Consider the following 15000-nt stretch of genomic DNA (forward strand, 5'->3'; position numbering starts at 1 on the left):
AGAGAAATGGAGAGAGAGAGAGAGAGGGAGAGATAGTCGAGAATGAAAGGGGAAGAGGGAGGAGGGATGGTAGCGAGTGAAAGAGAGGAAGAGGAGTGAAAGGGATGGTAGATAGAGAGAGAGAGGAGGGATGGTAGAGAAAGAGAGAATGGAAGAGAGAGAGAGGGAGAGGGAGGAGGGATGGTAGAGAGAGAGAGGAAATGAGAGAAAGGGGAAGTGGGAGGGAGAGGGAGGAGGGATGACAGAGAGAGAGGAGGGATAGTAGAGAGAGAGAGAGAGAGAGAGGAGGGATGGTAGAGAGAGAGAGAGGAGGGATAGTAGAGAATGAGAGAAAGGGGAAGAGGAAGGAGGGATGGTAGATAGGGAGAGAGAGAGAGGGAGGGAGAGAGAGGAAAATGTTAAGCAGGGAGGAAAGCGTGTAATAAAGTAAGGGAAGGAGGGGAAGGTGTCAGGTGGTAGGAAAAAATATAGACAGGTAAATCTAGTACATTATTATTATTATTATTATTATTATTATTATTATTGTTTTTGTTACTGCATTATTATTTTTATTATTATCATCATCATCATCTTCACCACCACCATCATCATCATCATCATCATCATCATCATCATCATCATCATCATCATCACCACCACCACCACTACCACCACCACCACCATCACCACCACCACCACCACCACCATCATCAAACTAATTTTTCACTAATGAATTTACTTAAAACCACCCACACCACCACCCACTTCCATCTCCCCACCCACAGCGTCCACCCATCCACCCACCTACACCCACTTACACCCACTTCTTATTTCTTGAGAGTTTACGAGTGAGACAGTGAAGGTAGATTGTTTTAAAAGTAACACCTCCACACCCACCTACACCCACTTACATCCACCGAGACCCACCCACCCACACCCACCTACACCCACTTACATCCACCGAGACCCACCCACCCACACCCACTTACATCCACCGAGACCCACCCACCCACACCCACTTACACCCACACATCCACCCACACTCACCGAGACCCACCTACACACTCACCTTCCCACCCACCTTCCCACCCACGTACACCCACCTGCAGTGCCTTGGTAGTCCCCGAGCGAGAGTGTGTAGTTGGCGGGTTCAGAAGAGAGAGAGAAGTGCTTGTACAGGGCCCACCTTGTCTCGTTGCTCCAGTCACCCAGTTCAACCCTTAACTCGTAATTACCAGACTGGGTTAACTGGTGGATGTACTCTAGACCTGGGGAGAGAGTGAGAGAAAGTGAGAGAGAGAGGGGGGGGTAGATAGGGTGAGTCATGAAGGGTGGTTGGGTTTGCTAGAGTGAGGGAGAGTAGGAAGTGTGTGTGTGAGAAAGAGAGTGATGAAAGGAGGCGAAGTTTGTTGTAGTGAGGTAGGATACGAAGGGAGTGTGTGTGTGTGTGTGTGTGTGTGTGTGTGTGTGTGAGAGAGAGAGAGAGAGAGAAGTAGATAGGGTGAGAGTGAAGAAAGGAGGTTTGTGTGTGTGTGTGTGTGAGAGAGAGAGAGAGAGAGAGAGAGGTATGAAAGAATACATATATCATTTAGTCACTTAAACTTAATGAAACTTGTATTTGTGCATCTATCTATCTATCTATCTATCTGTGTTCAGTGTATATATTTGCATTTAAGTGTCAGCTTTCTCTGTCTATCTGTATCTATCAATCTGTCTATCTATCTGTCCATCTCTGTCTGTGTCCATTATGTACAGTAGACGTGCATTTATGTATCAGAGTTTTCTATCTATATCTATCTATCTCTTTGTCAGTGAATCAGTCAATCTATGTCTATCTCTCTATCTGTCTATCTATCCATCAATCCATCCATCCATCGATCTGCCTGTCTATCTATCTGCGGTATCTATCTATGTATCTACATCCATCCATCCATGTATTCATCCATCCATCCATCTGCCTGTCTATCTATCCACGGTATTTCTATCTATCTTCATCTATCCATCCATCCATCTATTCATCCACCCATATGTCTATCTGTCTATCTATCTATCTGTCTCTATCCATCCACTCACCCAGCCAATATTCGCCTTCTAAGTTGCCAAATCCCCACTTACAATCGGGCCATCCATCTATCTATCCGTCTGTCTATCAGTTCATCCATCCATCTATCTGTCTATCTATCTCTCTGTCTGTCTATCTATCCATCCATCCACTCACCCAGCCAATATTCGCCTTCCAAGATGCCAAAGCCCCACTTATAATCATGCCATCCATCTATCTATCCGTCTATCTATCTGTCAGTTCATCCATCCATCTATCTGTCTCTCTGTCTGTCTTTCTATCTATCCATCCATCCACTCACCCAGCCAGTATTCGCCTTCCAAGTTGCCAAAGCCCCACTTGTAATCGGGCCACCCCCTGAAGAAGTCGACAACGGGATGGGGCGTATCGTTAGTGCGAGAACCACGCCTTTGAATCACCGTCCACGCCTCTCTATCGTCGTCCATGTCACACCACACCTGAAGAAGGGATAGGAGGGGTAGATAGGTGGATAGGTAAAGGGATGCAGTGGATAGGGATGGATACATAACCACGCTTCTTAATCACCATCCATGCCTCTCGCTCTTTGTCTAGGCCACACCACACCTGAAGAAGGGAGAGGAGGGGTAGATAGGTGGATAGATAGAGTGATGCTGTGGATAGAGATAGATGGATGGATGGGTAGACTGATGGTTAGGTAGATAGATAAATAAATAGATAGATGAATGGATGGATAGTTGTATAAATAGACGGATGGATGGATAGTTGTTTAAATAGATGGATGAGTGTTTAGATAGATAGACAGATGGATAGATAGAGTGATGCTGTGGATATAGATGGATGTATGGATGGATGGTTAGATAGATAGATGGATGAATGGTTATATAGATAGATGGATAGATAGAGTGATGCTGTGGATATAGATAGATGGATGGATGGTTAGATAGATAGATGGATAGATAGAGTGATGCTGTGGATATAGATAGATGGATGGTTAGATAGATAGATGGATAGATAGAGTGATGCTGTGGATATAGATGGATGGATGGATGGTTAGATAGATAGATGGATAGATAGAGTGATGCTGTGGATGATAGATAGATGGATGGATGGTTGGATAGATAGACAGTGATGCTGTGGATAGAAGTAGATGGATGGTTGATACGATGATAGATTGATAGATAAATAGATAGATAGACTATTGATACCGCAAATATAGTTGGCTGCTTGAGTGATTGATAGATAGATAGATGGACAGATAGATACATAGATAGATAGATAGACAAACACAGATAGATAGTGACAGACAGATGGTGAAATAGAGATAGACAGAAAAATAGAAATAGACACAGTATATAGAAAGCTCAGAAAGAAAGCTAATATGAGAGAGAAAATTTGATAGATTGACACTGACAGGACAGAAAGCTAATATGAGAGAGAGAAAGAGAACCAGGTGTAGAGTTTGCACACATAAATTTGCCTGGTTGAGACAGAGCAGACTGACAGCTAACAGAGAGAAAGACAGACAGACAGACAGACATGTATACCCCCAAACAACCTTCCTTAAACAAACAAACAAACAAATATTGGCCATCCTCGTATTGAAGAGGCTGTAACACACATCCCTAACAGGCTGAGGACATGCATACCACGACACGAAGAGGAGGAGGAGGAGGAAGAAAAGAAAAAAGAAGGGAGAGGAGGAGGAGGAGGAGGAAAAAGAAGAACGAGAAGAGGAAGAATACAAAGGAGTACAAAGGAAAGCAAACAGCAACAGACCTTATGGTCCTTTCGAGGCTGCTTGTTACAGAGAAAACTATGACTGCAAGATCTAACTCTACATGCTGAAGGATAAGGATAGTACAGCAAGACTATGACTACAAGATCTAACTCTACATGCTGAAGGATAAGGATAGTACAGCAAGACTATGACTACAAGATCTAACTCTACATGCTGAAGGATAAGGATAGTAAAGCAAGACTATGACTACAAGATCTAACTCTACATGCTGAAGGATAAGGATAGTACAGCAAGACTATGACTACAAGATCTAACTCTACATGCTGAAGGATAAGGATAGTACAGCAAGACTATGACTACAAGATCTAACTCTACATGCTGAAGGATAAGGATAGTACAGCAAGACTATGACTACAAGATCTAACTCTACATGCTGAAGGATAAGGATAGTAAAGCAAGACTATGACTACAAGATCTAACTCTACATGCTGAAGGATAAGGATAGTACAGCGAGACTATGACTACAAGATCTAACTCTACATGCTGAAGGATAAGGATAGTACAGCGAGACTATGACTACAAGATCTAACTCTACATGCTGAAGGATAAGGATAGTACAGCAAGACTATGACTGCAAGATCTAACTCTACATGCTGAAGGATAAGGATAGTACAGCAAGACTATGACTACAAGATCTAACTCTACATGCTGAAGGATAAGGATAGTACAGCAAGACTATGACTACAAGATCTAACTCTACATGCTGAAGGATAAGGATAGTACAGCAAGACTATGACTACAAGATCTAACTCTACATGCTGAAGGATAAGGATAGTAAAGCAAGACTATGACTACAAGATCTAACTCTACATGCTGAAGGATAAGGATAGTAAAGCAAGACTATGACTGCAAGATCTAACTTTACATGCTGAAGGATAAGGATAGTAAAGCAAGACTATGACTGCAAGATCTAACTCTACATGCTGAAGGATAAGGATAGTACAGCAAGACTATGACTACAAGATCTAACTCTACATGCTGAAGGATAAGGATAGTACAGCAAGACTATGACTACAAGATCTAACTCTACATGCTGAAGGATAAGGATAGTACAGCAAGACTATGACTACAAGATCTAACTCTACATGCTGAAGGATAAGGATAGTACAGCAAGACTATGACTACAAGATCAAACTCTACATGCTGAAGGATAAGGATAGTACAGCAAGACTATGACTACAAGATCTAACTCTACATGCTGAAGGATAAGGATAGTACAGCAAGACTATGACTACAAGATCTAACTCTACATGCTGAAGGATAAGGATAGTACAGCAAGACTATGACTACAAGATCTAACTCTACATGCTGAAGGATAAGGATAGTAAAGCAAGACTATGACTACAAGATCTAACTCTACATGCTGAAGGATAAGGATAGTAAAGCAAGACTATGACTACAAGATCTAACTCTACATGCTGAAGGATAAGGATAGTAAAGCAAGACTATGACTACAAGATCTAACTCTACATGCTGAAGGATAAGGATAGTACAGCAAGACTATGACTACAAGATCTAACTCTACATGCTGAAGGATAAGGATAGTAAAGCAAGACTATGACTACAAGATCTAACTCTATTTGCTGAAGGATAAGGATAGTAAAGCAAGACTATGACTACAAGATCTAACTCTACATGCTGAAGGATAAGGATAGTACAGCAAGACTATGACTACAAGATCTAACTCTACATGCTGAAGGATAAGGATAGTACAGCAAGACTATGACTACAAGATCTAACTCTACATGCTGAAGGATAAGGATAGTACAGCAAGACTATGACTACAAGATCTAACTCTACATGCTGAAGGATAAGGATAGTACAGCAAGACTATGACTACAAGATCTAACTCTACATGCTGAAGGATAAGGATAGTACAGCAAGACTATGACTACAAGATCTAACTCTACATGCTGAAGGATAAGGATAGAACAGCAAGACTATGACTACAAGATCTAACTCTACATGCTGAAGGATAAGGATAGAACAGCAAGACTATGACTACAAGATCTAACTCTACATGCTGAAGGATAAGGATAGTACAGCAAGACTATGACTACAAGATCTAACTCTACATGCTGAAGGATAAGGATAGTACAGCAAGACTATGACTACAAGATCTAACTCTACATGCTGAAGGATAAGGATAGAACAGCAAGACTATGACTACAAGATCTAACTCTACATGCTGAAGGATAAGGATAGTACAGCAAGACTATGACTACAAGATCTAACTCTACATGCTGAAGGATAAGGATAGTACAGCAAGACTATGACTACAAGATCTAACTCTACATGCTGAAGGATAAGGATAGTACAGCAAGACTATGACTACAAGATCTAACTCTACATGCTGAAGGATAAGGATAGTACAGCAAGACTATGACTACAAGATCTAACTCTACATGCTGAAGGATAAGGATAGTACAGCAAGACTATGACTACAAGATCTAACTCTACATGCTGAAGGATAAGGATATTACAGCAAGACTATGACTACAAGATCTAACTCTACATGCTGAAGGATAAGGATATTACAGCAAGACTATGACTACAAGATCTAACTCTACATGCTGAAGGATAAGGATAGTACAGCAAGACTATGACTACAAGATCTAACTCTACATGCTGAAGGATAAGGATAGTACAGCAAGACTATGACTACAAGATCTAACTCTACATGCTGAAGGATAAGGATAGTACAGCAAGACTATGACTACAAGATCTAACTCTACATGCTGAAGGATAAGGATAGTACAGCAAGACTATGACTACAAGATCTAACTCTACATGCTGAAGGATAAGGATAGTACAGCAAGACTATGACTACAAGATCTAACTCTACATGCTGAAGGATAAGGATAGTACAGCAAGACTATGACTACAAGATCTAACTCTACATGCTGAAGGATAAGGATAGTACAGCAAGACTATGACTACAAGATCTAACTCTACATGCTGAAGGATAAGGATAGTACAGCAAGACTATGACTACAAGATCTAACTCTACATGCTGAAGGATAAGGATAGTACAGCAAGACTATGACTACAAGATCTAACTCTACATGCTGAAGGATAAGGATAGTACAGCAAGACTATGACTACAAGATCTAACTCTACATGCTGAAGGATAAGGATAGTACAGCAAGACTATGACTACAAGATCTAACTCTACATGCTGAAGGATAAGGATAGTACAGCAAGACTATGACTACAAGATCTAACTCTACATGCTGAAGGATAAGGATAGTACAGCAAGACTATGACTACAAGATCTAACTCTACATGCTGAAGGATAAGGATAGTACAGCAAGACTATGACTACAAGATCTAACTCTACATGCTGAAGGATAAGGATAGTACAGCAAGACTATGACTACAAGATCTAACTCTACATGCTGAAGGATAAGGATAGTACAGCAAGACTATGACTACAAGATCTAACTCTACATGCTGAAGGATAAGGATAGTACAGCAAGACTATGACTACAAGATCTAACTCTACATGCTGAAGGATAAGGATAGTACAGCAAGACTATGACTACAAGATCTAACTCTACATGCTGAAGGATAAGGATAGTACAGCAAGACTATGACTACAAGATCTAACTCTACATGCTGAAGGATAAGGATAGTACAGCAAGACTATGACTACAAGATCTAACTCTACATGCTGAAGGATAAGGATAGTACAGCAAGACTATGACTACAAGATCTAACTCTACATGCTGAAGGATAAGGATAGTACAGCAAGACTATGACTACAAGATCTAACTCTACATGCTGAAGGATAAGGATAGTACAGCAAGACTATGACTACAAGATCTAACTCTACATGCTGAAGGATAAGGATAGTACAGCAAGACTATGACTACAAGATCTAACTCTACATGCTGAAGGATAAGGATAGTACAGCAAGAAGGCTCCCCCCACCACCAACCCCGCCAGGAAAAAGTGAGAAAAACCACCACGCAGCATGGAAAAACTGACATGGAAATTTAACAGGAAATACTGGAAAGGAAAAGTCACATTGTATAATACTTTGTCAATAAGCTACCCGATAGAGTAACCTGAAAGAGAAAGTAATCAGATAAACGAATTACTAAGACATGACATCATGTACGAGTACGTTGAGTTAATGGGAAGTGTGTAGACATAACGTGGAAAGTACAGAGTGCAGAGGAGGAGGAGGAAGGGGAAGATGAAAGAGGAGGAGGAAGAAGATAAAGAAGAAAGAGGAGGAGGAGGAAGAAGAAGAAAGAGGAGGAGGAGGAAGAAGAAGAAAGAGGAGGAGGAAGAAGAAAGAGGAGGAGGAGGAAGAAGAAGAAAGAGGAGGAGAAGGAAGAAGAAAGAGGAGGAGGAGGAAGAAGAAAGAGGAGGAGGAAGAAGAAAGAGGAGGAGGAGGAAGAAGAAAGAGGAGGAGGAGGAAGAAGAAGAAAGAGGAGGAGGAAGAAGAAAGAGGAGGAGGAGGAAGAAGAAAGAGGAGGAGGAGGAAGAAGAAAGAGGAGGAGGAGGAAGAAGAAGAAAGAGGAGGAGGAAGAAGAAGAAAGAGGAGGAGGAAGAAGAAAGAGGAGGAGGAGGAAGAAGAAAGAGGAGGAGGAAGAAGAAAGAGGAGGAGGAGGAAGAAGAAAGAGGAGGAGGAGGAAGAAGAAAGAGGAGGAGGAAGAAGAAAGAGGAGGAGGAGGAAGAAGAAAGAGGAGGAGGAGGAAGAAGAAAGAGGAGGAGGAGGAAGAAGAAGAAAGAGGAGGAGGAAGAAGAAAGAAGAGGAGGAGGAAGAAGAAAGAGGAGGAGGAGGAGGAAGAAGAAAGAGGAGGAGAAGGAAGAAGAAAGAGGAGGAGAAGGAAGAAGAAAGAGGAGGAGGAGGAAGAAGAAGAAAGAGGAGGAGGAAGAAGAAAGAGGAGGAGGAGGAAGAAGAAAGAGGAGGAGGAGGAAGAAGAAGAAAGAGGAGGAGGAGGAAGAAGAAAGAGGAGGAGGAGGAAGAAGAAAGAGGAGGAGGAAGAAGAAGAAAGAGGAGGAGGAGGAAGAAGAAGAAAGAGGAGGAGGAGGAAGAAGAAAGAGGAGGAGGAGGAAGAAGAAGAAAGAGGAGGAGGAGGAAGAAGAAAGAGGAGGAGGAGGAGGAAGAAGAAAGAGGAGGAGGAAGAAGAAAGAGGAGGAGGAGGAAGAAGAAAGAGGAGGAGGAGGAAGAAGAAGAAAGAGGAGGAGGAAGAAGAAAGAGGAGGAGGAGGAAGAAGAAGAAAGAGGAGGAGGAGGAAGAAGAAGAAAGAGGAGGAGGAGGAAGAAGAAGAAAGAGGAGGAGGAGGAAGAAGAAAGAGGAGGAGGAGGAAGAAGAAGAAAGAGGAGGAGGAAGAAGAAGAAAGAGGAGGAGGAGGAAGAAGAAGAAAGAGGAGGAGGAAGAAGAAAGAGGAGGAGGAGGAAGAAGAAAGAGGAGGAGGAGGAAGAAGAAAGAGGAGGAGGAGGAGGAAGAAGAAAGAGGAGGAGAAGGAAGAAGAAGAAAGAGGAGGAAGAGGAAGATAATGAAGGAAGAGGAGGAGGAGGTAGATAAAGAAGAAAGAGGAGGAGGAGGAGGAAGAAGAAAGAGGAGGAGGAGGAGGAAGAAGATGAAGAAGAAAGAGGAGGAGAATGAAGAAAGTGGAGGAAGAAAGAGGAGGAGGAAGAAGAAAGCGGAGGAAGATGAAGAAAGAGGAGGAGGAAGAAGAAGAAAGAGGAGGAGGAGGAAGAAGATAAAGAAGAAAGAGGAGAAGGAAGAAGAAAAAGGAGGAGGAGGAGGAAGATAAAGAAGAAAGAGGAGGAGGAAGAAGAAGAAAGAGGAGGAGGAGGAAGATGAAGAAGAAGAAAGAGGAGGAGGAGGAAGAAGATAAAGAAGAAAGAGGAGAAGGAAGAAGAAAAAGGAGGAGGAGGAAAAAGAAAGAGGAGGAGGAAGAAGATAAAGAAGAATGAGGAGGAGGAAGGAGATGAAGAAAAAGGAGGAGGAGGAAGAAGAAAGAGGAGGAGGAGGAAGAAGAAAGAGGAGGAGGAGGAAGAAGAAAGAGGAGGAGGAAGAAGAAGAAAGAGGAGGAGGAGGAAGAAGAAAAAGGAGGAGGAGGAAGAAGAAAGAGGAGGAGGAGGAAGAAGAAAGAGGAGGAGGAGGAAGAAAAAGAAAGAGGAGGAGGAGGAAGAAGATAAAGAAGAAGGAGGAGGAGGAAGAAGAAGAAAGAAGAAGAGGAGGAAGAAGATAGAGGAGGAGGAAGAAGATGAAGAAAGGGGAGGAGGAGGAAGAAGAAAGGAGGAGGAGGAGGAAGAAGGTGAAGAAGAAAGAGGAGGAGGAGAGACAAGGGGAGGAGGAGAAGAAGAAGAAGAGAGGAGCAGGAGGAAGAAGAAGAAGAAAAAAGAGAAAGAAGAGGAGGAGGAGAAGATGGAGAAGAAGAAGAGAGAGGAGGAGACGGAGGAAGAAGAAGAAGAAAGAGGAGGAGGAGGGGAAGGTGAATGTGAAGAAGAAGAATTTTGCATAAGAATTACACAGATTTACATGTGAAAGAGAGAGAGATATTTATAGACAGAAGGATAGTTACATTCCGTCAACTAATACGTTCATACATAGACACACACGTACGTACATTCATACACGGATACACATACATTGGTGAGAGAGAGAGAGAGAGAGAGAGAGAGAGAGAGAGAGAGAGAGAGGCAGTGGAGTGTAAAACTGGCAGTGTTTAGCATGCACAGTAGTCACCATAGTCGATCATTTCTATGCTGATCCTGGCCTCCTGTGCACCCCTAATATGCTAAGTGTTGGGGAGAGAGAGAGAGAGAGAGGAGGAGGAGGAGGAGGAAACGGGAGGGGCATCGAAGGAGGGAGGGAGGGAGAGTGGGGAAGAGGGATATCTGGAAGGAGGGAGAGAGAGAGTAAGAGAGAGGAGGAGGAGGAAACGGGAGGGGCATCGAAGGAGGGAGGGAGGGAGAGTGGGGAATAGGGATATATGAAAGGAGGGAGGTAGGTAGGTAGGTAGGGAAGGAGGGAGAGAGAGTGAAACAGGAGGGGGGATCGAAGGAGGGAGGGAGGGAGAGTGAGGAAGAAGGATATATGGAGGGAAGGAGAGATGAAGCGAGGGAGGGAGGTCGCGAGAGAGAGAGGCATAGAGAAAGAGTTAGAGAGAGGGATGGAGGGAAGCTTATATGAAAGGAAGAGATGAAAGAAAGGAATATTGAAGGAAACACTAGAGAATGTAAGAAAGAGCTAGGAGACTGAGAGAGAGAGAGAGAGAGAGAAATGAACCAAGGACTGATTAAATATTCTCTTCACTCTAAATGGGCGGAAAATTGCTCTCTCTCTCTCTCTCTCTCTCTCTCTCTCTCATGAATCCCGAGATGTAACAAGAAATCAACACTAGAATATGGCGCTAGTCACGAAGAAGTGCTGTGCCAAGTTGGAGTGAATGGAGTATAGACGGGGAAGAGGAGGGGAAGGGCTGGGAGTTGCAGGGTTTTGGAAGGCTCCCTAACACCTCTTCTTTAGCGATTTATTTTTGGATAAGGCTGGTTAATATCCTTTTTCAGGCTATTTATGCAGAGTATGGCAATTATGGAAGGATTAACATGGAAGCTCCCTAACACCTCTTCCTTAGCGATTTATTCCTGGATACGTTTGGTTAATCTCCTTTGTTACGCTATATAAGTAAAGTGAGACGATATTAGAAAGATTTTGTGTAACAGAGGAGGAGAGTAAGGTGTAAAAAGCAAAATAAATCGCTTGGGAAAAGGTGTTAGGGAGCTACCTTAATTGACGGGAATTTTTCGGCGTATTTTTGTTATCCAGACGATTTTATGCAGCCTGGAGAGAGAGAGAGAGAGAGAGAGAGAGAGAGAGAGAGAGAGAGAGAGAAATATAAGCAAACTTGAAGTACTTGACTTTGACGTAATAAATGAGTATGACGCGCAGAGAGAGAGAGAGAGAGAGAGAGAGAGAGAGTGAGTGAGTGAGAGAGAGAGAGAGTGAGTGAGTGAGAGAGAGAGAGAGAAAACCAGGTGTAGAGTTTGCACGCATAAATTTGCCTGGTTGAGAAAGAGCAGACTGACAGCTGAGAGAGAGAGAGAGAGACAGACAGACAGACAGACAGATGAAGCTTCCCCATGCATTACTCACTGCATACGTACATGCATGTATACATACATATCATACTTGCATACACACATACATACCATAATTACATACGTATATAATAATATCTGTGTGTGTGTGTGTGTGTGTGTGTGTGTGTGTGTGTGTGTGTGTGTGCTTGTATAATAGATAGATAGATAGATGCAAATAAATCACAATATAATAGATAGATAGATAGATGCAAATAAATCACAATATAATAGATAGATAGATAGATAGATGCAAATAAATCACAATATAATAGATGCAAATAAATCTTAATATAATAGATAGATAGATAGATGCAAATAAATCACTTAATAGATAGATAGATACAAATAAATGACAATATAATAGATAGATGCAAATAAATCACTTAATAGATAGATAGATAGATGCAAATAAATCACTTAATATAATAGATAGATAGATGCAAATAAATCGCTTACCGACGGGTGATTCGTATATTAAAATCCACAAGAAGTAGACACGAAATATCCGGAGCGACGGAAGGGATTGGGATGGATTATATTGCCTTGTTGCTTGTAGATATTCACACACACACACACACACACACACACACACACACACACACACACACACGATTTTAGAGAGGAACGCCCTACTACTGCTACTACTACTACTACTACTGTTACTACTACTACTACTGCCACTACTACCACTACTACTACTACTACCACTGTTACTACTAATACTACTACCACTATTACTACTACTACTACCACTTACTACTGCTGCTACTACCACTACTTCTACTACTACTACTACCACTGTTACTACTACTACTACTACTACTACTGTTACTACTACTGCTACTACTACCACTACTACTACTACTACTACCACTTACTACTACTACTACTATTACTATTACTACTTCAACTACTATTACTACTGCTACTACTACTACTATTACTCCTACTGCTACCACTGTTACTACTATTACTACTGCTACTACTACTACTACTACTACTACTACTGTTACTACTACTACTACTACTACTGTTACTACTACTACTACTACTACTGTTACTACTACTACTATTACTACTACAACTACTACTACTACTACATGGAATGTTTGAAAAAGGGAAAAGAAAGAAATTCAAAGGAGTACATGAAGATGGTTGGTAGTAGGAAAGAATTTAAATTAGCACTCTCTAAGTGCAAGAAGGAAGAAATTAATGAAAGATCAAAGGCTGTGGAAGAAAAATTCTTAAATAAGAATATGACAGCCTTTTGGAAAGAAATCAAGAAACAAAGTAATAAAATAAGGTCATCAAAAGTAGTTGATGGGACCAGTAATGATAAGGAAATAATAAACATTTTTAATGGAAGAATGCTCAGAGGAGTTGGAGATGTTAGTAGTGGTGATGAAGAGGACTCCTTTCTCACAGTATTGAAAGAAAGGTGGAAAATTAAAAGAAAGTTTCATATATGCATATCAGTTGAAAGACTTTCTGTGTTAATTAAGTCATTGAATGATGGAATAGGGCATGATGGATTACATTCTTTTTTACTAAAGCATGCTTCAGTGGAGTTTTTAAATATTTTAACACATTTTATCAACAGTTGTTTTACTCATTGTTACATACCTGTTGAAATGTTAAAGGGTGATATCACTCCCATAGTGAAAGATCTGAAGGGTAATGCAGCGGACTCTGCTAACTATAGACCAGTAATGGTTTCATCTTGTCTTTTAAAAATTTTAGAACTTCATTTTTTAAATATTTTAAGTGAGAGTGTATTTTTGATTCCAAACAATTTGGCTTCTGTAATGGAATGTCTACAAGAGATGCTTGTTTTTTATTAAAAGAAACCATTAGGTCATATACAAAAGGAGGCAGAAAATCATACATAGCTTTTATGGATCTATCAAAGGCCTTTGATAATGTTGATCATTTTAAATTGGGTCATATTTTACTGGATAAAGGAGTTCCCCCTGACTTAACATTAACTTTAATGAGATATTTAAGAAACCAGTTAGCAAGAATTACATGGAATGGGAGTAAAGGAATGTATCATATAATTAATAAAGGAGTGAGGCAGGGAGGAGTTCTTTCTCCTTTACTTTTTAAACTGTACATAGATAATGTTTTAAAAACCCTGACGGAAACAGATGTGGGTTGCTGCCTTGGGGTTGTTAGATTGAATGCAATTGCATATGCTGATGATATAGCATTACTAGCTGATAGTGAAGAGCATATTCTATATTTGTGTGACATATTTGAACAGAATATTAATAGTCTTAATTTAAGAATTAACAATGATAAATCAAAAATTGTTATATTTCAACATAATAAGAAACAGGCACAAGGTATCCGTTATTTAAATTGTTATGAAGTGGTAAATGAATACAAATATTTAGGCCATGTAATTCAAGACAACTTTTCTGATAATCAAGATATTTATTTCAGATTGAACTCATTTTATGCTAAATTTAATTCAGTAATTAGAAAATTTTAAGAACGTTAATGCACAGACGTTACTGTATTTGTTTAAAGCATACTGTGTCCCTGACTATGGTTTAAGTATTTGGAATATGAAAGATATGCTTAAAAGCAATGTATTCAGAAGCTTTGAAAGTGCATTTGCAAATGCTCTTAAGAAAATATATAATGTCCCAAGATTAATAAGTAATCATAGTATATCTAAGGCAGCAGGACTACTTTTACTTAGACACCATGTTGCCCTAGTGCAAGCTAGGTATTGTAAAGCCCTAAGTAGAAAGAATAATGCGGTTTTTAGGTTATTTTATCAGTCCTCTGGCCACCATGTTCCTCATTTATTGAAATATTTTTATGATAAATATGAGATAGATATATTGGATAACTCTGTGGACATTATAAATGCCAGAATTCAGTGGGTGCAGAACCATGAGGAAATAAGTGGTGTGGAGTTAATGTAAATTTCGAAAAAGATGTATAACAGTTGATACTGAATGTGTTGGTATGCAAATTGTATATATTGAATTTATTTATTTATTTATTTTTTTTTTAATTAATGAAATTGGATCAACTCCTCGATCTGATTGTTAAGGAT

At 40.5% G+C, this 15000-nt stretch overlaps 1 protein-coding gene across 1 annotated transcript in view; it reads right to left on the reverse strand.

The window, feature by feature from the left end:
• LOC145403075 (uncharacterized) overlaps positions 1–15000 on the reverse strand; it is a 152232-nt gene that overhangs the window by 2398 nt on the left and 134834 nt on the right. The window contains exons 11-12 of the mRNA XM_080274910.1: positions 2343–2499; positions 1083–1247 (exon numbers count right to left, since the gene is read on the reverse strand). Coding sequence (XP_080131036.1) covers positions 1083–1247; positions 2343–2499 — 322 coding nt within the window. The remainder of the gene's footprint in view (positions 1–1082; positions 1248–2342; positions 2500–15000) is intronic.

The sequence above is a fragment of the Coenobita brevimanus genome, chromosome 60 (assembly GCF_032717465.1).
Source record: "Coenobita brevimanus isolate Jiangsu-jjx chromosome 60, ASM3271746v2, whole genome shotgun sequence".
Lineage (NCBI taxonomy): Eukaryota > Metazoa > Arthropoda > Malacostraca > Decapoda > Coenobitidae > Coenobita > Coenobita brevimanus.